General features: G+C 43.2%; 1 protein-coding gene across 1 annotated transcript in view; it reads right to left on the bottom strand.

The window, feature by feature from the left end:
* HECW1 (HECT, C2 and WW domain containing E3 ubiquitin protein ligase 1) overlaps window positions 1-27591 on the bottom strand; it is a 223173-nt gene that overhangs the window by 63911 nt on the left and 131671 nt on the right. Inside the window, exons 10-14 of the mRNA XM_058534679.1 lie at window positions 23999-24149; window positions 17102-17244; window positions 15496-15617; window positions 13105-13290; window positions 5405-5539 (exon numbers count right to left, since the gene is read on the bottom strand). Coding sequence (XP_058390662.1) covers window positions 5405-5539; window positions 13105-13290; window positions 15496-15617; window positions 17102-17244; window positions 23999-24149 — 737 coding nt within the window. The remainder of the gene's footprint in view (window positions 1-5404; window positions 5540-13104; window positions 13291-15495; window positions 15618-17101; window positions 17245-23998; window positions 24150-27591) is intronic.

Here is a 27591-nt window from a genome sequence, read left to right as displayed (position 1 = left end):
GTAAACAAGCTTCTCTTCTGTGTTGCAATTTAGAAATGTAAATTGGTGGTTTTTTAAGCTGTGATGGAAAATTATAGGTTTTAGACTGAATTTGGGTTAATAATCAGCTAACACTCTCCTTGAAAATGCTGGGGACTCGATGATAAAAAACATTAGCAAGTTCAGAGGAAAGGCCCAAATGATTCATTTCTAGATTCCTTTTGTATTCTAAAAATGGATCATTAACAAAGTTTTCAGAATTATCTTAAGGAAATAAAAATGAGAGACCTACGTTTGGGTTGTTCGACATATTTATAACAGTAAAAAGTGGGCAATAAGCATAATGTACAAAGAAAGCCTTGAGATAAATTAGGGTAGATCCACAGGATAGAATATTATAGAAGAATTTAATGGCATGGAAACTGTCCACAAGGTCCTGTAATGGTAAATTGGGATAGAGAACCACAGACAACATGATTCAGTTTTTATTTCTATGTGTACAAGGGAGTGTCTCCAGATGAGGGATTTTAACTTCTTTTCCACCTGTGTCTGTGTTTTCTATACTCATTACATACCAGTTATCATTAAAAAGTTTATAGGTGTCTGAATTTTACAAACTTCCAACCAAAACTTTAAGCAAGCATAGGTTCCGTGGAATCAAGAGGAAAATTACCAGTTTTAAGAAGCATGGCAGAAAAGTCACCCTCCCCAAAGACAAGCTTCCTGAATGACGACTTCTTGTGGCATCAGAGCTAATGAAACGACTTTTTTCATCAGAGAAGCCTCCTGCAAAGAATGACTAAGAGTGACTTCTGCTTTTAAAGTGAAAAGTCAGTTTCTCTTCCCTGTCAGAGTCTGGCCTTTTCCTGAGGCCATTACTGTTAAGCTTTTTTGTGTGTACCCTTTCAGAAATTTCCCATGACAAATGATTTTCTAACTTGACCAAGATAAGGCGGTGAAAAAGAAATGAAAACTATGCTTTCTGTTACCTTTCCTTGTTAATGTTAATTTATTTTGCGAATTGCAGTTTAAACAAGATAAGTTTGACCTTCAGTGATTTCCCTACTGATACTTGGGATCTGATATTTATCGCCTGGAATGTTCTTTCTATTTATCTTTATCCAATTCCATTTGAACATTGTGAGCAGAGATAAGGCCTGTTTTGTTGGTCATTAAATATATTACAGACAGATATGCCACTGTATTAAAATGCGTGTTAAAGTGTCAAATAATGATCTTTTTATACATAAAATCCTATATTCCTGACAGCTGCTTTCAGGAAACTGCCTGAAAATTTTTCAGGTGAGGTCAAGACTAACCCAAAAGATGTTTAACAGTCTCTCTGTTAATAACCTATTGTTGGGGTTTTGAGAGAAATTTTTTTTTTTTTTAATGATTTTATTTATTTATTTATTTTCCCCCCAAAGCCCCAGTAGATAGTTGTATGTCATAGCTGCATATCCTTCTAGTTGCTGTATGTGGGACGCGGCCTCAGCATGGCTGGAGAAGCGGTGCGTCGGTGCGCGCCCGGGATCCGAACCTGGGCCACCAGCAGCAGAGCGCGCACACTTAACCGCCAAGCCACGGGGCCCGCCCTTGAGAGAAATTTTTACCATTTACGATTTGGAATATAGAAACTGATTTTAATTCTGTCCTTAAGCGCAATTTATAAAAATTCAATTGCTGAGCAACACTCAAGAGAATAACTCATGAATGTGAACAGGAAATATTGATTCCTAAGGTTGTGGTATAAGAAACATCTGTAGCTAATTCCCCATTGCCTGTGCCATATTGACACAGAAAAATCACGGACTATGAAAATAATTCGTTGATTATTCCCGAGTCTCATATATCTGTCTGCTTACCTGTCATTTCCAGTTGGATACCCTGCTGTTTCCATACTCATTATCAGCTCATCTAAAGGCAAACCTGCCATCCTCCCCACCTGGCTCATCTTCCCTCTGTGTTGTTAATGGGACTGTGACTCAACCTCACAGACTCTGAGAATCACAGAGCTGGAACGGACGTCAGTGGCCATCTAGTCCCCTTGTCTCCATTTGCAGACAAGGAAATGAGGCCCTAGAAAGGGAAAGAAGGGGCAATGATACACAACTCCTCTGTGGAGAAGCCAGAGCTGGGACTCCCATCTGCTGACTCAAGTCCCAGGTGCCCTTTCCTCCACACCTCTCCGCTTCGCTGAGGCTTCTTCCCACAGGGTGTCCTTTGTTTTCTGTCTCTACCACCTCCCCACCTTATATCTGTCCTGTGGCATTAGCCTCTCACGGCCCTTTCTCTCTCAAATCCCTCTTTGTCACAATCCTTCCTCATCTTCGCCTTCATTGTCTCCTTTTTAAAATACTAGTTTACACTAGACTGGGAGTTAGGAAATCTGGGCTGTGGTCCTGAATTCCCTGTGTGACTTGAGTTCTTGGTATTTCAATTTACTTGACTGAAAGATATGATTCCTAACCAGAGTGGTATTACCACCTAGGAGTCTTTGGAAATGCTTGGGGGTATTTTGTTTTGGTTGTCATAGTGATGAGTGAGGCAGGGGCACTCCTGACATTTAATGGATGGGGCCAGGAGAAAACATCCTGCAATAGCATGAGACAATTCCACACACCAGGGAATTGTCCCCCCAAAATGTCGATAGTCTGCCTCTCTTGAGAAGCAATGGGTGAATTGATCTCTAAGGCCCATTTTTACACAAAAATCATCATATTATTCCACTTGAATTCATTCAATGGACTCAAAAAAGTCCCAACTCTCCCATGTGGCATTCAAAGCTTTCCAAAAACCAAGACAAAAACGAAGTGGAAACTTACTATTCTGGTCACACTGAACTATTCGTTGTCCTCTGCAGACCTTTCTCAATCCCACCTCTGCACCTTTGCTTATGCCGTGCTCTCTGTGGGACTGCCCTTCCCCTTCCTTTGTACCCAGCTAGATTTTACCAATTTTTCTAGGTCTAGGTCAGGTATCTTATTTTAAAAGATACCTTTCCTTGGCTTCTTTTGAACGTCTGTGGCACTGGTCCTAACATGTCTCTTGGCACTCAATCACATTCTAACTTCTCTCATAACTTAACGCTGTATATATTTTTGGTCTGGCTTCAAAAATAGAATACAAACTTCTCCAGGGTAGGATCATATCTCATGCTTCTTCCCTTCACAATGCTCATAGTGGGCCGTGCACTTATCAGTGTTTGTTGAGCAAAATCACAACACAGCAAGCACAATTAACACTGCCCCCTCCTCTATTGTTATACCAAGGTCCTCCTGTCTTCTCATTCCCAGGCTGTGTGCTCTTGCAGAAGGAGGACCCAGATAGTTGTTTTCACAGAGGCTGGGTCTTTGTTTTCTTTGTTGTGCTGCCTCTGGATCAGATATCCTCTCCCTTCCAGCTTCTCTCTCTGTTGCTTTTCTTGGTTTCCCCTCGTGTCAGTGCAAAGCTACCAGCAGAGAGAGGATGGGCAGAGGGATGGGAGGGGTTTGAAAACCTGAAGACCAGTCAGTTGGAGAGTGGATGAATTAGAAAGTATAGAGATGGCTGACACACATTAATGCCCTTTCGTCATTATGTGTCAGAGTCTTTCTTGGCTGATGCAGGTGGTGCTTTGTCATTAATGTTGACATTCAATGTGACTGTGTTTGGGCTAGTCAATCACATCACATAAATGTTTTGGAACAGGTAATGCAAGTGGTACTCATGATCTTAATCTTGTTCTTTCAACAGAAAGGTTTTAATATTTATATTTTCAGGTTAATTTCTGATAAATGGAAGAGATCTGTATCTATAGGGGGTTCATCCTTCATTGAGTAATCAATATTTTCATTTTATTGACAGTGCATCTGTCTGCACTACTCAGCTTCTTTTATCATATGTAGTTACCCTATATCAATACTGAAATTGCCTTAATAATATTAAAGAGCCTGGACATTTTAAATAAATTAAAATGGCAATTTCAAGGCGATGCAGAATTGTGAAGTGGTCCACTATCAACTCAAGACAACACACCTTGCACTTTCTAAAGTGTGATAAAAGTGCCTTCAGAGAAAGGGACTATGCATGTTGAGCTGGGAAGTTGGGGTACTGCTTTCTGTAGTCTGTGAACGTGTCTGCTGCTGTCTTGTGTCTGGAGGGTTCTGACACCCACATAACGCTCAGGGATATATAATACTCCCTCTCTACACGGTCACATACACATTTTACGTATATGTAGAAAGGAAGAGTTAACATGCTTTTAGCAGTATGCTAGAACAATGATACCTAACATGACTCCATGAAAGAAAAATTCATTTTATCACATTGGCATTAAACTGTAAGTCCCCGTGGTTGGAAATAGTTATGTTTCTCAGAGTATACAGATGATTCCCCTGAAAAAGTAGTAAAAAATTTTTTTGTACACAGGCTTTCATTAAAACTGGTGCTGATATACCAACAATAAGATCTCCCCTTGAGACTTCTGTTTGCTCTCTGGAGGCTATCAGGTGGATCGATATTTTCCCAGGTTCTCCTGAGATGTCTACTGTGGCTCCCCCTGGAATGACTCTCTGTGGGGGCCGTATATATATTTCTTTTCTTCCTACACCACCTTTTTCATTTTTTACCTCATTATAATCCAACTCTACAAGCTGCTTTGTGGGAAATGGTTCTCAGAGCTCACATCTCCTGAGATCCTGGTGGTTTCCATCAAAAGAAGGTACAGATACTCAGGAAATGTCAGTCAGGACATAAAAAGGGATTTGCCCACAATATTGTCAAGAACTGATTGGAAATAGACAAGAGCTACGTTCTGAGTTTTGGTTTGAGAAAGGAGGACAGGAAAGGGTATGGGACATAGAGACAATAATTCAGAAAGGCAATGAACGTGATGCTTAAGAAAGGTGGCAGCCTCTCATGATTCAGCAGAAGGTAACCACGGGTAGTGACGGAAAATATAAACCAGGGAAGAGCACAAAGTAGGATGGGAACAGAGTATTCATATGGCCCCATGGACTTCCCCCAGTTTTTAGCCCATGTGTACGTTATTGAAGTCTTCTCCAGGGTCTGTGGAGAGGTAGGAGTTTAAAGTCAGCCATACACTGCATAGCAGTTCCATGGTCTTTTCAGAATTCACATGTGACTAGCAGGCCTTTGGAAGCACAGCTCCAGTCATAAGTGTGGGGATCCCCCGACACACTGCATTTTCAGTTTCCTTTAAACTAGACAATATTTTAGTAGTTGTGACTGTGCAGGACAAAAGGGAAGGCAATCTGAAGATGAGTCTAGGGAGTTAAGTGGGTGTCTTTGAGTCACCGTTCATTCTTCTACAGAGCAGTATGGATATGGCTCAGCCCCTTGAGGAATAGGCAATCCTAGATCCCACCCACTAAGGAATAGTTCTGGCCCCACAAGAAGAGGCAGAGCCTGTGGGTGGTGTTACCTCTCCAGCGCTGTAACTTCGGAGCCTCTGGAGGTGCTGCCGGTGCGTCAGATGATTGGGAAGACGACCGTTCTGAAGAGGGATTCGGGGGTCAATGAAAGTGGTAGCTCGACTGTTGTGGTCCACGAAAAAGGACTGCAGACAGACCAGTAAAAAAAGGCACACTGCATGAGAATGAGCCAAAACGCAGTTAGTAATATAAGGGAATGCTACGGGGCTCAGTCATGTTTTCTCCTGCCCCTCCTTTTTATCTACTCAAAGCCAGCCGGAAGACTGGGGCACTGTGCGCCTGTTTGCTCAGCAGTTGAGTGAAGTAACGTTAGTCATTGACAAACACTTCACACTGTGGAGTCATAGAGTAGGGACCATAACACTTTATTCAACATGGAAAATAAGAGAAACAGGGCCTTTGATGATTAAAATAATATTAGTAATAAATAATTTGTAGAGCATTTTGTTTATTTTTAAAATAAATGCTCTTTTCTTTGATTATAGATTAGCACAGCCTTACCGAGAAAAAATTTTAAAAGGATAAAGAAGTAGGGAGAAGATAACCAAAATTATCCCAAATATCACAATCTAAAAGTAGTCACCAAAATAGTTTTTGGTGATTTTTTTCCTAGTTTTTTCTTTTTCTATGCAAATATACAAATATATACGTATTTTCCACACATATGCACCTATAATTTTGTTATAAGATTTTTTCACCTATCATTTTATGAGCATTTCCCTAAGTTATTAAATATTCTTTTAACACAGACTTTTAGTAAGTATATGGTATTCATTTGATGGATGCATAATAGTTATTCTCAGTACCCCTTATTGTTGGACATTTGACTTTTTCACTGTTTTAAAATAACTCTTCATTAAACCTCTTGTACATAAATCTTTGTGGCATGTCTGATTACTGTGTACATTCTAATATATGACAAAAGTTATTCTTTAAATCTAAAAGTACCTCTCATAGAAGTGAAAATTAATACTTTTTTTTTTACAAAAGCTTTTTTACTACCAAACAATATTTCCAACACTCTCTTTTGAATAAAATGTAATGTTGGTGAGGATATCTTTGCTTAAATGACTTCGCTCAATGCTTGTTTTAGATATATTCAGATGTTACCTGACAGAAGTAAAGAAATTTTATACAGATTTAGAAACTATTCTTGGGAGGTATGAGCTTATAATTTCAAGTATTAAATGTCATTGTAAACAAGTCTTTTAAAGAGCTCTAAAAAAAGTCATACAGGAAGTGGTTTCATTATAGAGATCAAAAATACCTCCCCCTCACCATGGACACAGGTAAACAACTCTCCTAATGTCACATGTACCAGTATCTGTGGCTGCAACACAACTTCCCAGGACAGCATCCCACACAGATTCAAAAAGGCTGCGTGTCCAACAGCTTGGATGGCGCTGAAGATGATAGGCCCTGAAGAACTCTTTGATGGTTCATTTTGTCTATTACTTTGTCAAACTGATGGAAATAAAACACATTTTCCTACTATGACTGCATTTCTTTCATTTCCTATTTCTCTGTTATTTGTCTTTATATAACATCATATGATTTTATTTGGCTCCTAAGATATATGATTATTGTATCTTTATTTTAATTGTGCCATTGATTAATATAAAATCTTTCTCTGACTCCATTTAATGATTCTGGATTTGAACTCTCCTTTGTACGATATGAATACACCACCACTGATTTTTCTGTTATTGTTTTCACACTATATTAATATTTATTCTTTTATTTTTAAACTTTCTGCATCATTTCTTTAAGTTTTTTTTTTTTTTTTGGGAGGAAGATCAGCCCTGGGCTAACATCCGATGCCAATCCTCCTCTTTTTTCTGAGGAAGACTGGCCCTGGGCTAACATCTGTGCCCATCTTCCTCCACTTTTTGTGGGATGCCGCCACAGCATGGCTCGACAAGCAGTGCGTCGGTGCACGCCCAGGATCCGAACTGGCGAACCCCGGGCCGCCGCAGCGGAGCGCGTGCACTTAACCGCTTGCACCACTGGGCGGCCCCCTCAGGTATGTCTTTTAATAAGCTGGATCTGATTTGTTTCCAAGTCTGAAAATGTTCTCCTTGTGATGTACAACCTTATCCTATTCCCACCCATTGCTATGCATGTCATGCTCGGCTTTACTTTGATCTTATTTCCGCTTCTTTTCCTTCCTTGTTGATTTTTTTGCGTGTTTTGCTATATAAACTGTATTCTTTGATTTCGTCTTTTCTATGAATTTGAAAGAGAAAAATCTGCTTTCAAATGGTACCAACAGTTGCCTTTTTAGCCTTTGTTTTTCAAGTTACCCAGTTTGACTCCCTCATACCCAACAGAAACTCAGCACAACTTTCCTTGCCTGCGCATCTGCCCTCTGCTCCCTTCCTTATGTTTGTTATTCTAGTCTGGGGATATTGATCTAGGCTGTTTTTATACAACGATTCCATTTTTATTATACATATTTCCCCATATTTAACTGAGGCTTTTCCAATATATTTTTTGTGTGTGTGTGTGAGGAAGATCGGCCCTGAGCTAACATCTGACGGCAATCCTCCTCTTTTTGCTGAGGAAGACTGACTCTGGGCTAACATCCATTCCCATCTTCCTCCACTTTATGTGGGACGCCGCCACAGCATGGCTTGACAAGCGGTGCATTGGTGCGCGCCTGGGATCCAAACTGGCGAACCTCGGGCTACCGCAGTGAGGCGTGCGCACTTAACCGCTTGCACCACCAGGCCAGCCCCCCAATATATTTTAAAGCATTTTTAACAGCATTTACGTTTATATTCACGTATTGATTGATTTAAATACTCACGGCAGTCTTTTTATACTATGATTTTCCCACCATTGGTTTCCTGTTTTTCATTAGTGAGCCATCTGGAGAATGGCTTTTGGTGTTTTCTTAGGACACGTAAAAGAGCAGGGTGAGCTCTGAAATCTTGCACATGAGATTGTTTTTCTAGTGTCTTCACATTAGAATGATAATAATTTATCTGGGTATCGGATTATTGGGCTGCAACCTTTTCTGATCAATGACCTGTAGTCATTGCTTTGTGGATTTTTATAGTTTAGTTTTTTTTTTTAATTTTTTCTTTATTGCAGTAACATTGGTTTATAACATTGTATAAATTTCAGGTGTACATCATTATACTTCTATTTCTGCATAGATTACATCATGTTCACCACCCAAATACTAATTGCAACCCATCACCACACACATGTGCCGAATTATCCCTTTTGCCCTCCTCCCTCCCCCCTTCCCCTCTGGTAACCACCAATCCAATCTTTTAGTTTTAAGGATGAGAAATTTGAAGCTTGTCTGATTTTTATTCTGTTGTAGGTAACTTTCATATTATCATATATTGATAAGATTTTAAAAATCTCTATTTAAAGACATTCCAGAGTATGTATAGATATAGAATTTATTTTAGTTAATTTTACTAAATAATATACTACTCAGTGAGCCCAATTAATCTGCCCACCTGAATAATTTGTTTTAGATCACAAAGTTTTATTTTCAATATTTAATTAATAACTTAATTTAATTAATAGTTATATTTCACATTTAATTATTGCTGCTGTACTATTATTCTGATTTCTTCTTCAGGAGCATCTATAAGTCATTCATCCAATAAAGATTTATTGAGGACCAACCATGTGCCAGGCACTATCCTAGGCCCTTGGGTTTTCATCAATGAGCAAAGCACAAATCCCTGCTCTCATGGAGCTTAAAGTCCTGCCAGGAGAAGCAAATAAAACAGGACACCTAACACATATGTAAACTACATAGAGGAGCACAGGAGTCAGGGGTCGTGGGGAAGCTGTGGTATTAAACTGGCTGGTCAGGGTAGGCCCCGCTGAGAAGGTGAGATATGGTTTTTCTGTTTTCAGTTTTTGCATGTTTGTTTTAACCTTATCCTTCACTGTTCACAACGTGGTTCCTTCTCTCTGCTTTGAGGGCTGTTTCCATGCTCAGATTCTGTATCAGTGATTTGATTTTACACCACGTCAGTTCTGCTCTGTTTCATCTCTATGCTATTACATTTTGGTTTTCCTTGCAATCTTAAAATGTTTACTTTCAGCCCACTTTCTTTTCTTTTCTTTTTTTAAATTGTAGTAAGAACACTTAACATGAGATCTACTCTCTTAAAAAAGTTTTAAGTGTACCAAACAGTATTGTTAACTATAGGCGCAAGGTTGTATGGCAGATCTCTAGAACTTATTCATCTTGTATCACTGAAACACTATACCCATTGAACAGAAACTGCCCATTTCCTCCTCCCCCAGCCCCTGGTAACCACCACTCTACTCTGTTTCTATGAGGTTGTCTCTTCTAGATAGCTCATGTTAAGTGGAATCATGCAGTATTTGTCCTTCTGTGACTAGCCAATTTCACTTAACATAATGTCCTCCAGGTTCATCCATGTTCTTGCATGTGTCAGAATTTCCTTCTTTTTTAAGGCTGAATAATATTCCATTGTATGTATATGCCACATTTTCTTTATCCATTCATCCATCAACAGACATTTAGGTTGTTTCCATACCTTGGCCATTGTGAATAATTCTGCAAAAAACACGGGAGTGCAGATATCTCTTTAAGATTTTGACTTCAGTTCTTTTGCGTACATACCCAGGAGCGGGACGGCCAGATCATACAGTAGTTCTATTTTCTTACGTCTGCTTCCTCTCAGCTTGTTTTCTGTTTGTGGCTTCTTCTTCTTGCTCAATAGAAATCACGTGCTCCTATGCCATTTTGTGGATAATCAACAGATATCTTTAAAAAATTTATTTCTATTTTCTGAAGAAAGTTATATGATGACGTATGCTTTTTCTCAGATCGAGATTCTGTTTCCTTCATGTAGTAGTAGGTCTTCATAGGCCCCCTCTAATTTTGTTGTTAGGTGTTTGTTCCTTAGTGGAGAAGGCTGCCTCGATCTCATGCCTGCCACAGACAGCATCCTACCTGTCTCACTAGCCACAGCCCCACCACCTCTCTGGATGATAACCACCCTCCTCAGCTCAGCCTTGGAACCCAGTTTGGGCCCACAGGCAATCTCTATAGAAGTTGGGCGGGAAGCTGTATCCTTCTCTCTTAGACTTTCAAGACGACAGATGAGTCAGATGTCATTTTGTTCTTCACTCCAGTCTTTGTCTCTGTGACCCTTTGTGGGGATGACCCTGCACTCAGCCACCGAACACTCAGCCCCAGCCTTCTGCTCCCACTACAGTGCACACTAAAAGTGAAGGCTGTCAGCTTGGAACGTGTTGACAAAGCAAGAAGCAGATTGGCCAGAGCAAGGAACAAGAAGACGATCTAGTATTCTGGAATCTGCTCTGGCCACCTATAAAGATGGCTTTTGCATAGTGAGCTTCACCACACCATCCCTCAGTGAGTGGTGTTCCTAAATCCCAGTCTCCTGTGTGGCACATTCTTTCCAGATTAGAAGGTTGAGCCTATAGGATATAGTCCAAACATGTTTTTCTCAACCCATTCCCATCATCACTGGGCTCTCGCAATGAGGTATTCTTTCATTTCCTCCAGTTCCCAGTCTTGATCTTGGAGTTTTTTGGTGGACACTCTCTACAGCATTAAGAGGACAACGAATCTGCCATATTATCATGGATTCCCACATTCACTTATTTATTCTTAACATCTGATTATAAAATCATGCAGGCAGGACAGGCATCATTATTGCCCCTTTACGATAAGCAAAGAGAGGCTCAGAGAGGTGAAGTGACTGCCCAGGGTCTCACGCTTAGAATGAGAGGGACCCGTCCTCGCACACGTCTTCCTACTCCTATTTTTTCCACTATCCTCCACTGTTCCCCTCTACCCTGTGGATTGTGATAACACATTTCAAATTTAAGGCTACTTTCCCCCAGCAATTCAGTACATGGTATGCCTCTTAGAATTTTTGTCTGCCAACTGTCACTCTCTGTGTGTTCAGTTAATGAGGGATCAGAGAGACCATTCTGTGTGTGCGTACAGAGTCACACAGCTATTTTATATTATAACTGAAAGCAGAACTCAAGTCTTCTCATTTCAGATTTGGACTTTTTTCTTTCTTGTATATGATACCATCTCACTAAACAGAATTAGCGGGAAAAAATATCTCTTGCCAGAAGTTCTCTAACATGCTTTCCAAAATGACTAAAGCTCATGTGTACATCTCAGCTGGTGGGGCTTTCTGCTAGCCTGATGGCCGGGAGGCTGCGTGTGCCATGGAGAACCAGGGCTAATGGCATTTAGGGGCATCCCTGGCATTGTACTGGGCTCTCTGCTGTTTGCATCCTGGTTTGAGAGCTGCAGTCACGGAAATCCAAGGCTAAGGGAGGTGTTTGCATTAGTGTGAGCTATTTGCATAATAAACACTGCCTTTCTGTTCACTGACTCATAGTGGTGTCCTCTTGGCACCTTGGTTAAACAATAAATGTAAATGTGGCCACTGCAGACCACTGAGACGAGGCAGGTGCACCCCAGCTCTGATAAGATGCTCCTTTACTTTCTGTTCCAGCTCAGGCTTTATTTCCCATTCTACCACATGTCAGCAAATCCTCACAGCATAAATCACTGTCATTCTCCCAGTGGGGCCCACACCCACTAAAAGAGAAGGTCTCGGGGAGCAGATTCTCGCTATGGTGGCTTTTCTGCTACACAAGGCATGTCCCCTCCTCCCCAGGTCATCCTGGACTACAGAGGAGCTGGTCATACAGCTCTATTGTATTAACAGTCGTGCATTAATGGACACATTCTTTCCCCACACACTCCAGAGAGCCCAGGATCTGAGGCACGCTAAGGGGTTTGTGGGAGAGGGATTTGTGGCTCCCAGGGAACAATGACATCCCATCAGCTCACTTGGGGCACTTGGGGCTTTGCAGGTTCACAATCACAGAGGAAAGGAGCTCTGCAGTGCAGTTTCCCATTGAGAGACACGTCTACTGGCAAAGCTTCTGATTCCTTTGACCCTAAAAGAGGGAGGGATCCTCTCTACCAAAGTTTGTAAAAGATCACACAGGGACACTTCTTTAGTGAACTGTTTCGCCTGTCCTATAAATACACTGAGATGACTGATGGTGAGCAAGAAAAAACATTCTCACTTTAGTGAACTCAGCTAGGCTTCTAAAGCATCGCCGGGAAGGACCAGTTTTGCTTAAGGTCACACAAAAGCAAAATGCAAGCCAGGAACATCACATGGGCCCAACAGACCCCACGTCTGTTTGCCAGGCAGTTTTAATGAGAACTGAAGGTTTATTAGGGAAATCACAATGAATAATCTAATAACGTCACTCCCATTTAACTAATAATTTTACTCCCTGAGAGTTAGATGCCTAGGAGGCAAAACAATAGAAAGGCCATTGAACAGAATCTGGTTTCAAACTCCAAAGATAAATTTAAAAAGATGTGGACAGTTCTCAACGCGGCGTGATTTTGCCCCCAGAGGACATATAGCAAGGTCACAACTTTGGGGGTAACTATGGGCATTAGTGGGCAGTGGCCAGGGATGCTGCTAAACACCCTACAATGCCCAGGACAGAAACCCTGACGCAGACGGTTACCGCCTCCCTTCCTCCTGGTGGCCCCACAATACATCGCAGACACACAGGCTTTCCTCTCCTCACCAACCTCCCTCCTCACTTTCCCGCCTTCAGGGAAAGAGCCCGTTTGATGAAAAGCCCACTCAGCAGTCACGCTCACCTTTCCCTGCTGGTCCGTCTTGATCTCCCAGCCCCGGGGCAATTCCAGCCGCGTGTCTGCGAACATGTTGATGAAATTCACCAAGTCCCGGTTGTGCTGGTAGCGTTCAAAATTGCGTGCATCCCGCCGGACTTTCAGAATCATGTGCTTTAAGCAGGTGCTACTAGTGAAGACTCGGTAGGCACTCTGAGACGGGTCAGGGCCGATTGGGATAGGAGTGGAGGATTAGGAAAAACACAGACCAAGTACACTTGAGCACGTTAACAGGATGTGATGTGACTGCTACAGAGCGATTTATTGTAAGCCTTGAGAGGGAGGCCTCAGAAGTGGAGACCTTGCTCAAGAAGCAAACATGCACCATAAACACACATGGACCTGTTTGTGATCCCGACTCTACCCGCTGCTCGGCAGCCTGGGACACTGTCGACCTCCCCGTACATCTCAAAGGCTCGCCTCCCTCCGCCATCCTCCCTCTGTCTCAGCAGTGGCGCTGGGCTCTCTTGAGCCTCTCTCTACCTCTCTGAGCATAGCTCCTCTCTCTCCCCCATGGTTCCTTCTCTGACTGCACAGGTCCGCCCTTGCTCCTCTTATCTTGCCTATACTCTTGTCTATAACAGGGAGTATTAATTTAGGGTCCCTGGGGATTTAAGGCTGGACTTCAGAGGTCTGTCACTCCCGTGAGTCCTATGTAGAAACTTCTGTGTGTGGAGGGTTTGGAGTATGAGAAGAAACGAAGAAAGGTTCAGGAGTTTCTAATTGTGCCAAATGATAATTTTATGGTACACGGGGCTGGCGTGTGTGTGTGTGTGTGTATGTGCGCGCGTGCGTGTGTGTGTGGTGAAAGGAAAGACTGCTTGCAGCCAGAGTGGGCTGATGCAGGGGCTCCTGCCAGCCCAGGGCCATCTGGTGCCCATGGTGAAGGCATCAATATCTGGCATCCTTGTTCCACTCTGTGACCCAGCCCTGCACCACTGGGCAGCTGTGCTGGGTCGAACCACTGGATGTCCCAGATGCTTCTGAAATATAACCTGCTAAAAACTGGTCTCCTCCCAGCCACGGCCTCCGTCACTTAATCAAACTACTGCACCTGCTCACTGGAGAGACAGCCTAACTCAGGGGCACAGAGCAGAAAGGACTCAGACTTTCTTGAGTTCTCATCTCTGTCCCCTTTGATCACAGTGGTCCCAAACACTATTGATTCTATGCAGAAATTTCTCCTGAACTGAGTCCTTCCTTTCTTGCTCCCAGCCCCTTCCGTAGGGCAGGTCTTGATCATCTCTTGTGGGAGCGGCTGACTCAGCCTCTAGTCTTAGCCCGTCCTCTCTCTCCACATTCCTGCCAGAGAAAACGCTTCACCAAACGCCCTGCTCATGTCCCCCTGCTCATGTCCTTCGATGCCCCAGCCTGCTGTTGGTTTCTGCTTCCTCCTCCGGGAGATCCAGGCTCCCTCCCTGACTCACAGGCCTTTTGCTACTTACTGTCCAGCCCTTCTTCCACCTCAGCCTGTCACCACACGGCAGTCTCATGGGACACAAACCCCAGGCCCTGTCACAGCTGCCCCCTTTCTTCCTCCACCTGGGAATGCTTCCCCACCCACTTTCAGCCATCAAGACCCAATTCACCAGCTGCCCCCTCAGGAGCGCCCCCTGGTGTCCATGTCCTGTGTTTCCAGAGCATTTTGTTCCTCACTGTGGCCAGGCCCTGTCCTGTCACATCAAACTCATCTTTCCACGTGGCTGTGTCTCCCCGAAACGGGGAGCTCCTGCTGTGTGGGTGTCACCCTACTCTTGTCTTTGTGACTCCAGCACCTAGATCTGGGCCTGCACCACAGAAAATGTCTGTCAGATGAAAGAATTAATGAATATAATGATATAACGTCACTACTTTCTTGAAAATACCAAAAGGAAAAAAAGAAATGAAAAACTACATAGGTAAAAATCATATCAAATTTACCTTAAGCATGATGTTTGGAAAACTAATTACATTAAAAGGAAACCTAGTTATTTATCTAGGAGAAATCTATTTTAAAATTTCTTTAATGAAAGTGAGTTTATAAGATGACTCAGGCTGAAGGGAATCTGTCAACTTCATAATCTTGTTCCTTTAAAATTGCAACAATAATAAAAACACGTATTTGTTTCCAAAGCACTTTCACTGACATTAACACATCTGAGCCTAACAAAAACCTGAAGAGGCAACAGCCTTTCCAAATCCAGCTTTTCTCCTTTTTAGGGAGACTCACAGATAGTAAAAGGAGTGGACTGAGCTGTCTTTTTTTCCTTGTCTGGGTTAAGATGCTACCCTCTTTAATCTATCCAACAACTTTGCAAAGCTGAGTTTTGGGTCTTGACGGAGCCAGGACGGGCTCCCTGTGCGTTTGGGAGCACTCACGTAGTTGGCGTGCAGTACAGTGAAGAACTCGGGGTTGGTGATGAACTTGACCGCCGGCGACTGCAGGAGCAAGGTGATCTTTTGTGAGTTCACTGGAGAAAGTGACCCTTCTCTCCTCAGATCTGAACAAAGTGAAGCAAAGCAACAGAGTGCATCAGGAAAAGGTCACTTCAAACACAGTACTTCTCTCTCCACACCAGCAGCACACAAGCCTTCACCTACGCAGTTGCAGTGCACTGTTGTTTTTAATAGGGATATGACTAGGTGTCACGGTGACTAATCAGGTGTCACAGTGGTACGAGCAGGTGTCATATTACTCTATGTAAGTTAGTCAAGAATCATTATTTCCTAGGAGTGCTTCTGCATAACTTCAGTTAGGCTCAAGTCCTCGAACATCTCCTTCCTTTTATCTCAATGACTTTTTTCTTATTTTCTTTACAAATTGCTAACCATAGCTGTGATAGGTTGTTTGCAGAAAGGGCCATGATTCTTCCCCTCCCCGCATCCACAGCTGTCTCATAGAACTTCGCAGCTTCTCCTCCTGTGGAATTGGGCTAGCCTCATGCCTTGCTTCAACCAACAGAATTTGGCAGAGGTGACAATGTGCTAGTTCTTAGCCAAGGTTTCGAGGGGCCCGTGTGTCCCCACTCTCTCTCTCTCTCTCTCTCCGTGAGAACAAGTTTGGGCTCGCCTGGTGCAAGATGAGAAGCCACGGGGAGCAGGGACAAGCCGCCCCAGCTGAGACCATCTCCGGCCAGCCAGCCCGGGGCTGATTCAACAGCTGACCAGGGACGCATGTGTGAGCCCAGCGGCGTGCCGAGGGGCCACCCAGCGGACCTCAGCTCAAACTGCCCACCTGCAGAACTGTGGGATAAACGCTGGCTGTGAGTTGACTAAACTTGGAGATGGTTTGTTACACAGCAAATGCCAACGGATCCAAGACCAAATCCAGAAATAAATTTTCTGTTCCTTTTTTCCTCATGTTTCTAGTGACTTGACCACTTTACCACATCTCTCTCAGAGGTCGAACAAAGAAATTAATAATAGAAAAACCTAAATTAGGTTTAGTTAGTCTATCTGGTAAAATAGAAGGGAGACAATTAAAATCGTTGATGGAACTGTGTCCGTGCATTCAAGAGAGTGCGTGAAAATGTCCACTATTCTGCACTGCCATAGACAGCTGAGACCTGGAACCGATTTTATTCTAAATGCAAACGAGTAATTATTCCTCGTGTTGTCACGTGGCTCCTTTGAGGTAGATCGTATGTTTTTACTGCATGTTTATTTATAAGTGGAAAATCCTTAGGAAGCCAACAAATCAATTTACTTAACAAGAAATAATTAAGCCACTAAAAAATTGTCTTGATGGACAAATACAAGTTCTCTTCACTGTGAATCCACTTCTTCTCAACATTCCCAGAGGGAAACCTCTGTCTGCCTTTCCCTGTTGGCACCAGCTCTTCCTCCTCTGCCCTGATCTCGTCCCTTCCACTGCTCCCCATATCCCAGGGGCGGGCCACCCCCCAGGTACAGCGAGGTGCTCGCATGCGCTGTCATGCTGCCCCTGGATGCCATCCCAGGAGTCTCGGGACCCCTCCTCCTGTACCTAAGCTCGACTGAGAAGATTCGGCCTCTGAGTCACTCCCGCCACCTCCTCCGCTGCCTCCCGCGGGGACTTGCTCACAACTCTGGCTGCCAGAATCTTCTTCAGGCCTCTCTGTTGCAATGGTTCGCTGAATATTTTGATACCTTTGCATCAGAAAATGGAAAGACAGGAGTTAACTTTTGTTTGTTGGCTTGTTGGGGGCTGATGCTCTGAATCAGATAACTGGGGAAGTCTGTAAAGAACTATCTTGAACAGCACGAAAGAAATGCTTAAAATTCCCACAAGATACCCAAACAATTAGCAAGATAAGTATCTGTGGATGACTTGACTTCTTTTTGTTTTGTGAGCTATGATGAGTTTCAAATATGATGACTTTAAAAAAAATCAACACAAATAATAACTAATCATAAAATACAGCCCTGCCCTGCATGACACAAAATCAGGCTAAATCTAAAATAACGGTGTGGGAAGTAACTTAAAATGTTACAATGAAAATATCAAATTACCACTATGTTATTGTAATAAGTCTACAAACTAGAATAACAGTTCTACTCACTTATTTTTATTTGACAGGTAACTGATACAACTGACAGGGGTTGTGGAAATATTACGCACTAAAAGCCTACTGACAGCCAAACAAATGTCTTCTGCTTATTTGAAGGCTCATTTTATTTTTCTTCCCAAGTTAGCGATTTACTCAGTTGGTTGGCTGGGCCAGTCACCTCACGAGGTACTTGGGAAAGATTTACTAACTCTTCCAATACACCCAGGCTCTGTGCTGGACTTTCAGACCAAAGAGAAGACGAGAAGAAGATCTTGCCCTCTGAACACACACAGTCAAGATGGAACAAAGGGGGAATGGCATGTAAACCAGAACGCTAGCGATGAGTCATGGATGTTAAAGAGGGCGTAAAGGGGTATGCATTCTGCAGTCAGAGTACGGACCTGTTGGGGAGCCTGCAGGGCAACAACATAGAGAAGATCGCACATACAGAAGAGTTCACCCTCAGAGAACTCTGAGAAGCTTGGTGGTGGCATCAGGACGTGTGGGCGTCGGGCAGTGCTAGGAGACCAGAGACGGGGACGCAGGGGGCACCCGGCAGGGCGTCCCGCAGCAGTTGGAATGTTAGTCTCTAGGCACAGGTTCTCCTACTTGAGCTGCATCAGAATCACCTGCAGGGCTTGTTAAAACACAGACTGCCCACCCCGACCCCAGAGTCTCTAATTCAGTAGGTCTGGGGTGGGCGGGAGGCAAGCATCTGCATTTCTCACTAGTTCCCAGGTGATGCTGCTGCTGCTGGTCCAGGGACCAACTCGGAGAATCACTGCTGTAGGATGCACTGGAGGAGAAGAGCCCGGAGCTGGGGAGAGCAGCTGGGAACTACTGCAATAGTCCAGGCTGGAGACGCTAATGGCCTGGACCCAGGCAGCAGTGGTGGATCATGCTGCTGGCGGGGTGGGGAGCACTCACATACTGGTGGGATACAAGATCACACATATCTGCCAGCAAAGTACTCACAGAAATTTCCTAAATCGCCTGCCCTTGAGAGGCTGCTCTGCCTACTTCACATTGTCCTTTGTAGGCAGATGTCCCACTGTCTCGTTCCACTTTGCTCCACTTCATTCCCAGTAGCCGCCTCCCCTCCCCATCTGACCTCTGTTGTACCTACCCAGGCAGCTACCTGGGTAGCTGTTGTACCTACCTACTCAGCTACCCAGGCAGCATGATGAAAATTCAGCTCCCCCTTTCCTCAAGGCACAGCAGGAATGGGATAAGGGGCCGAATTCAAGAGCTATCTGGAGGCGGAATGTGTAATAATTTTACACGTCGACTCAGCAGGATTTGGGGCCTGACTGGATGTGGAGGTTGAAGAAGGGGGAGGAGACAAGCATGAAGTTCAAGGCCTCCACTTAGACCAGGCAGGTGGGGGAAGGGGCGGACAACACTGAAAAAGAGCACCCAGGAGGACAGGCAGCTGGCCGGGAGGGTCTGGGCGTGAGTTTGGAAGTCTTTAAGATCACGAAAGTGAGACAGCCCGGCGAACACTGCTGTACGGGTCTTGTGCTCAGGGAAGATGTGGGGGTGGAAGAACGGGCATAAAGAGGAGGAGGAGGGTGAGAGCCCAGGCAGCAGTGCATCTCCAGGGCTCCAAGCACAACCCAAGATGGGGGCCGGGGGGGGATGCACTGTCACACAGGTGTATTTATCATCTCGCACGTCTGTGGTAGGGAGGCTGCGGGGAAGGGGAAGGATGGCTGTCTATTACGTTCTCCCTGCTGGAACTCAGGGCGTGCTGCCGTGGTGGGAGGGGCAGAGTGGGCCAGCAAGAAGCTGCCCAAGAGCGTCACCTTGACCAACGGGAGGAACTGGGCCTGCCAAAGACTGAGGAAGCTGCTGTCAGGAGGCTTCCCTAAACGGCTCATGGCGGGCTGCATTTTCCAAAAATGGCTCCACAATATTTTTAGTTCCACATGCTCTGTCAGACCCTTACTACTCTATTAAAAGGTAGAGTCAGTGTCTCCTCCCCTTGAACCTGAAGGTCTTGTGGCTACCTTGACTAAGAGAGGATAACGTCAGTACGAGTTTGTGACCAAACACAGTGGCCACGCTGTGAAGAAGCCCAGGCTTCATGGAAAGTCCACGTGTAGCCGTTCTGGCTGACAATTACAGCAGAGGTCCTAGCCAACGGCCAGCATCAACCTCTAGATATATGAGTGTCCACTCCAGACACCCTCTGACTTGGGGTAACCACAAGATACCCTGAGAGAGAAGTGCCTCGCTGAACTCAGTCAACCCAGAACTATGAGAAATGATGATAATGATAATAAATTATTATTGTTTTATGCCACTAAGTTTGGAGTGGTTTGTTCCAGCAATAGATACCTGAAACAGGGCTTGACGAAGGGCAAATTGTAGCCTCTCTTTTCCTTCCCAAAGTGCAGTGACCACAGAAGAGATTTTAAGAGTAAATACGATCTTATTGGATGATGAAAATGTCAGCAGTGTCACACCCTGCCTCACATGTCCTCAGTGGGACCTTGGTTATCTCATGCCTCACTGAGCCAACAGTCTCAAGTCCTGGGTGTCAGACCCCACCTCTGCTCTTTGCTAAGTGCAGGGGCAGTTTCGAGGAAACAGGATGCATAGTGATTTGTGGAGGGATCACTCAGGGAGGGCAGGACTGCAGGGTCAGAGGCTCGCTCTGCTTTAAAGATGAGACAGGGTCAAACACCGGGTCCCTTCTATTTCATCAAGAATCATCCTTCAATGTCCTTCCTCACTTTTTTTTTTTGCAGCAAAATGTTAAATATTTATATAAAGAGTTTATGGAAATTGGTAGAAAGTCTGCTGGAAAATCTAATTTGTAAATGGACACACACACACATACACACAAAGCCAAAAAAGAAAAAATAACTCCCAAAACCAAGCCAAACCAAACCACCAAACAAGGTCCAAGAAGAGACGATTCTCATGGGAGGAGCTACAATTGGTAAAAGAAAAGCTCATGGAAGCAAAAGTTGACCCTCCCTCCAAGAAGTGAAACATAAGCAGCACCAAAACACCAGGAGTACCTCTTCAGTCAGCAAAAACAAACCAAAAGATGACATGGAAGTGAAGCTATTGTTGGCAGAGGGAACCCACAGAACCATTTTAGAAAACATTTAGGCATTAATATCAAGTACTAAAACCACGGTATCTCCCTTGGCCTGTCCTTTTGGGAATCTAGCCCTAGCCCTAAGGAAACACTTGACTATAACACAGCCTTAATATTGAGCATGCCCTTGGGCCTTATCAAAAATAGTGATACAAAGCAATAAGCAAGACATCCAACAATATGGCAAATTAAGTTACTAAATTATATCCATTCAATGGAATATTATACAATCATCTAAAGGATAACCTTAAGACTATGTAGCAATACGAAAATACAAGGTAGCAAGTGAAAAATGAATATAAAACTAACTATACACTATCGTAACTATGCAAGGACTGTGCATGCATATGAAAATTGAAGATAAAATTTTTTAAAAAGCTAAACCTTGGAGTAGTAGGATTATAGATCATTGTTTTCCTATTTAAAACTTCCTTTTCTCTTAATATAATAGCTTTATCCAAATAACTAAAAAATCAAATTTTAATTGACTGTTTAAAATGCGAATACATATTTATTATTTTCTGCTTGCTCAATAATTTGTGAAAGTCGAGTTAGTTAATTCAGGATATCCTGAAAGTGTAGAAATTAACGTGGGTGACAATCTTGTACTGAGTCCTGTTAAACTCCGGCACCAGACCAGGCCCTGGGAGGCGTACATAGAAGAACAAGGTGGAAAGGTAAGGACTGTTGCAGAGTCAGGCAGTAGACCAATCATGGGTTGTAGGGGAGGCAGTGTGGCTCTGTGTGGAGGGTTCTGGAAGGTTTCAGGGGGCGCATACACCTGCGTTGGGCCTTTGCAGGATGAGAAGGGTACCAGGTGGAAGGCAGGCAGTGAAGGACTTCCCTGTGGTGGGAAGAGTGCCCAAGCCATAAAAGCCAGAAAGAGCACGCTGTGCTTGGGGCGTGGCCGAGTTCGAACGTGGTCACCATGTTTGCTTTTGTGCACTTTGCATTTCTCAGTGTGCTTCTCCTTGCACTAACACATTTGACTTTTACCCTGTCAAGAGTCAAGGGAAACTCCTTCTTGCAATGCTGAGAAATATTTCCGTTTTGCTGTGAGACAATGATCATCATAAATTTCTCCCTACAATTGCAGGTTAACAAAAAATAACCGTGGGGCCGGCCCGGTGGCGTAGTGGTTAAGTTCGTGGGTTCTGCTTCGGGGACCAGGGTTCACAGGTTCAAATCCCAGGCACGGACTGACGCACTGCTCATCAAGCCATGCTGTAGAGGCGTCCCACATACAAAATAGAGGAAGATTGGCACAGATGCTAGCTCAGGGCCGATCTTCCTCAGCAAAAAGAGGAAGATTGGCAACAGATGTTAGCTCAGGGCCAGTCTTCCTCACTAAAAAAAAAAAAAAAGACCCCTGTGTGTAATCACATCTGAGATGGATAAAAGACCGGCAGTATGCTTTCCGTGGCTGCTGTTATCATGCCAAATCACTGAAAACTTTAAATACTTGAAAGCAATAGGGTAAGATAAGTATTGAAGAGCCTGGATGCTTATCTCAAGGTTATCTGACCTTCCCCAAGTAGGTTTTTTCACAAGAAATAAGCACTTTCTCAAATCACTAAATTCCTTTTCTTTTTATCCGTCCAGATGGATGCAGCAAATACAACTTCCTACTCAGGCAGTCCAGCTGCCTCTCCCAGCGAGTTCAGCTCCACTGGAGGGCACAGGAATTTACAGATCAAAACTTGCAAAACTTCTCTAGAGGCCTGCTTCAGGATGGATTTGTATAATTTTTATATTATACAATCTGAACACCATGGACTTTCATGGATTTTTATGTCATAGGTCAAGGTGCTTACTTCTGCTTCCGATTTATTGTTTTGTTTTAGTGTTCAAACAGCACCTCTCGCAGGCATAGCCTGATGATGCTCTCCCTCTTTCTTAGCCTGCTAAGCAATTTCGACTTATCTGTTCTGGCAAGACAGACTTAGAAGCTATTTTGCCTGTGGAATCTCAACTCCGTCTCTATGTAAAATGAGCTTGCTGTGTTCTCTCCATTTATTACAGGAGTTTTGTGGAAATCACCATGAAAGGACTCTCCCATGCATTTTTGGTGCATTCATATCTAACAAAACTGGGTTATCACAAGTTCTTCCTTGCAACATGCCTTCTTTCTACAGGTATGATTGTAGAGAAATATGCTGCCAATGAAAATCCTTTATGGCTACTGACAGGGAAAAATGGAAAGCAAGTTCTTCCAAATGCTCAAGCCATAAAAGAGTCCTGGTGATTTTCACCTCAAGCATGCTCCTCTGTGTACAACAGTTACTGGAAGTTCAATTTTTGGTCTCTGTGTACTTTTAATAGGACTAAACTGTCCACTTTTTTTCCCCTGGCTAATACAGTTAACTTTCAAAGGACATTTGCTATGAATAGGTGTGTCCCCCAAACCCAGTTCTTATCCTTTTTAGTCCCTCCCAACCTCTCCTTTAGCTTCACACTAATATACTAAGTATTGAAAGCCACCATTCTGGTCTTAAAGAAGCCAGATGTCAGATACAATGCTCATACTTGCTTACGGCAAGGGAGAGATGCTATTTAGGGTTTCGTTTGCAGGTTAAAAACAAAATGACATCTTTACAAGTTCACAAATAAGGGTCTAGTTTTTAGACAAAACAATTCTCAAAAAATGTTGTTAAACATTTCTTTTTCTAAAAGGAAGGCTTTTTGAGAATTTGTATTTCTGACTACGCAGCAGGGACCAGGGTAGACATGAATATGGTGATTTATGAGACAGTTTTTCCCTGGCTAGCTTTTGGTATTCTATGGAAGCTATCCTTGGAATGTTTTCAACTGTTTGAGTTCTGGACCCTTTTGAGAATCTTATGATGAATATGGACCAGTCTGGCAGAAAAATGTGTATCAATGTATAATTTTGTATACAATGTCTGGAGGGTTCATGGAACACTGAGGCCCTCAGGGAACATCTGGGGGACCCATGGCCCCTTGGTTAAGAACACTTGTTTTCGAGCCAGAGCCATCAAGAAGTCCAGAGGATTCTCTGTCTTTAAATGACACTCAGGCTTAGCTTGTCCCCTGCCACCAAATTCTACATCTAGCTTTCCAAGTACCTGCTATGAGTGGGTTTCTTAAGATACTTAATTACTTTTCATTACTTAATTACTCCTGACACAATCTGAGCAGAAAAGTGTAAGAGAGAGTTTCTTGAGCTGCCATTCTCCTTTCACTGTGGTTTATAGGAGCTCATTGCATGCTGATCACCAACCGCCTGTTCAGTTGCTCCATCTGCTGAATGGACCCTGATCTCCGCATCCCGTCGGGAGTGGCCGCTGCTGTTGGACGCTGCCAGGTGGTTGTGCGGTTCACGTGGTCCACATAAAAGACCCGCCCATGGCTGTCAATGCGAGCTTCCCAGTCTAGTGTGTAATAAAAAGGCAAAGAGAAAAATCAAGCACAAACTACTGACCCATGTGAAACAGACACCACTTCTACGTCTTCTGCAGGTAGAACTCACCAGCTGTTACTTGCTGAAGGCCAGACACTGCCCACAGCACCTGCCATGACTTCTGGGGCATTGGCATGGAACCAGCATTCCAGAAAAGAGCCTACTGGATTCAGATTCTCTGCTGGGCCATTTTAAACAGTAACTGTGTTTCTTCCAATGTGACGCATGTTAAAATTCTAATAATTTCTAAAGGGAGAGTCTAATGTTTAATTTATTTCTTTCTTTAAAAATTTCCATCCTGTCAATCTTCTTGGCCACTCAAATGACAGCTAGAAGATTGGAAATGTCCTCCAGCGAGAGCTGACACTGTGATGCTGAAAAATCCTTTCTTTGCTAAATCTGATAGAGGGCAACTAGTCTGGGGAGGGAATAATGGCCCCCGTATTAAAACTAGTTTTAACTACAGTTCTAAAATACTGTACATGCAACTTTAGATGATCCCTACCTAATACTTAGCAACCTTAATTGATTGCCATTCCTCTTGGGACGGAAAATGGAAGGATTTGGGTTTCAAATTGTCCTTTTGGTAAGCTGTAAATTCACAGTGTATATTCAAACCACCTGTGGTTGTCAAATATCCCTTCACGAAAACAAAAGCAATAACAACTATTAACAAACATCAAGCTTTTAAATATCTCTTTGTTGATAGATAATCATCCCAAACAGTAGAGGGAGCCCAAGATAAAGATAAGTTCCTTTACTTCTCAAATGTAAAAAACACAACAAAGTAAAAGGTAGAACCATAGACGATACAATACATAACACATGTAGGGCTGGGGTCGGGTGGGAGAGATGGAAAAGTCCCCCAAACTGAGAGAGCTGAAAGTAATATATACACATCTGAGCTTAACATGGACGAGCAATGTCTGCTGGACAGAGATGGGCAAAGCTTTTAGAGTCCACAGGTACAAATGTGGTGGAAAGAGCTTCATGATGAAGTTATGCTGAAAAATGCATTAGACTAATGAAGAAAACTCAAAAATGACTGCAAACAGAGGAAAACCATTCAGCCTTTTAAGTGAGAAAAGCCATAGCTTTTGGGAGTAACAATTCTATTAAAAATTTAACATTCAGGTAATGACATAGCAACTTTCAATTTTTTTAAGTGAAAAAATCAATATATTTGGCATATTTATGGTTTTATATGTGCACAGTATATCTGTGAACATTATGGCTTATGTCTGACATTTACCTGAAGAATTGCCAAATAATGCCCAATGAAAACCGAAATACCAGAAACCACCAAATTTAACTTAAGATAAATTGAAGAAAAAATGTAGTCAGATTATATAAATATATTCTAGGATGTTTTGATTAAAATTGACCACTAGATAATCCAGCCATCAATTCTTAGTTGTAAATGTTAGTTAGTGCAATGATGAAATTGTGTATATGTGTAACTACTAGGTAATTAGGTAATTAATCTTTTTTTTTTCTTTTGTGAGGAAGATTAGCCCTGAGCTAACATCTGTTGCCAATCTTCTTTTGCTGAGGAAGATTGGCCCTGGGCTGACATCCGTGCCCGTCTTCCTCTACTCTATATGTGGGACACCTTCCACAGCACGGCTTGGCAAGCAGTGTGTAGGTCCGTGCCGAGATCTGAACCTGTGAACCCTGGGCTGCTGAAGCGGAACATGCGAACCCAACCACTATGCCACCAGGCTTGCCCCTCGGTAATTAATCTTGATCCCAAAATTTTGAAATTTCAGTGATTCCCAAACTAGTAGCAACTGGACAATTTTTTTCTTGAACCCAACACGACTGTCATCCAACAAAGAATGAGCGTTAATCTCTGAAGAGTATCGTGCCACTCAATTCCATTGAACAAACTCCTTAGTGCTCGTATGAACCAGAAACTAGGCCAGGTCCTGAGGGCACATCATGAGTCACACACAGTATGTGCCTGCCCCTCAGGTGCCCCCAGTAAAGGAAGGATTCCTCCAAAGACAAAGCTCCAGTCTCATAAACTTTCTAAGGGAAAAAACACCTAGAGAATGGTGCAGTGATGATAACAACTTCTCTCTACCAGTTTCAGTGTTTCCAAATCACTCATGGAAAAGGATGGCAAGCCAGACAGATAGGCCCCTTTGTCAATATATTAAATGTCTGGAATGCATAGTGCTAATTATATACTCATAAATATTCAGAAAATAATAGCTAAGTGTAATTCGAGATTATAAGCGTGCTTTCTGGGTTGCTTTGTAAAGAATATACTTTCACATATTGTACAAAGAAAAAATTTCCAAATGGAACTTCAGGCCTCAGCACGTCCTGACGGACTTGGCACTGATACATAAACAGACTCCTGAAAACGATACTTTTACGATGCTGGGGCAAGTTAGAGTAGTTCATTGGTGTCAACTCATTTGTGACTGAAGGACTATCAAATACTGAATTATATATTTTCCATGAAATCTAAGAATAATGCAGAGTCCAAGAACGTATCATCTTTAGTTATTACACTAACAAAAGCCTGTAAAATTGTCCTTTTTTTTTTTTACTTTAACAAATGTAATACCATGTTCGTAGTCTAGACCTTTCTCTTGAACTTTAGTTATGCATCCAATTGCCTTCTTGCCATCACCATGTAGATGATATCTCAAATATAACAGGATCAAAACCAAGCGTCAGATCTTTCCCATCCAAACCTGCTTGGTCTGCAGCCTTCCCTTCCCATCTCAGTTGAAGGCAATTCTGTCCTTCTAGGTAAAAATTCTTGAGGTCATACTGGACTCCTATCTTTCTCTCACACATCATATCCAATCTGTCAGCAAATCCACCTACAAAACATATGTCCAGAATCTGACCATTCCTCCCACCCCCACTGCTCCCACCCTGGCCCAAGCCACTACTGCTTCTCCCCTGGGTCACTGCAATAAGTTATGTTGGGTCTCACGCTTCTATCCTTCCTCCTCACAACTTAATGCCAACAAAGCAACCACAGAAAACCTTTTAAAACCTAAATCAGACAATGCCACTTCTCTGCTCGGAAACCTACAATGTTTCCCTCTCATGCAGAGTAAAAGCCAAAGGCCGTATGTGATCTGGGCCCCCGTTATCTCGCTGACCTCATCCCCCGCTGCTTCTCTCTTCCTCAATCTGCTCCAGACATGCCGGTCTCCTCGCTGTTCCTCAAACCTACCAGGCAGGCCCCTCTCTTTGCCCAGAAAGCTCTTGCTTCCCAACACTTGCATGGAGAACTCCCTTACCACCTCTACGTCTAGCTTCAAATGCTACCTTCTCAATGAAGCCCACCTGACCATCCTACTTAAAATTCCAGACCAGCCCCCACCACACCCCGGATCCCCGTTACCCTGCTCTGCTTTGGCTTTTCCATAGCACTTACCACCATC

The sequence above is a fragment of the Diceros bicornis genome, chromosome 41 (genome assembly GCF_020826845.1).
Source record: "Diceros bicornis minor isolate mBicDic1 chromosome 41, mDicBic1.mat.cur, whole genome shotgun sequence".
NCBI lineage: Eukaryota > Metazoa > Chordata > Mammalia > Perissodactyla > Rhinocerotidae > Diceros > Diceros bicornis.
The sequence above is the reverse complement of the archived record's forward strand: the minus strand, read 5'-3'. Positions and strand labels throughout refer to the sequence as shown.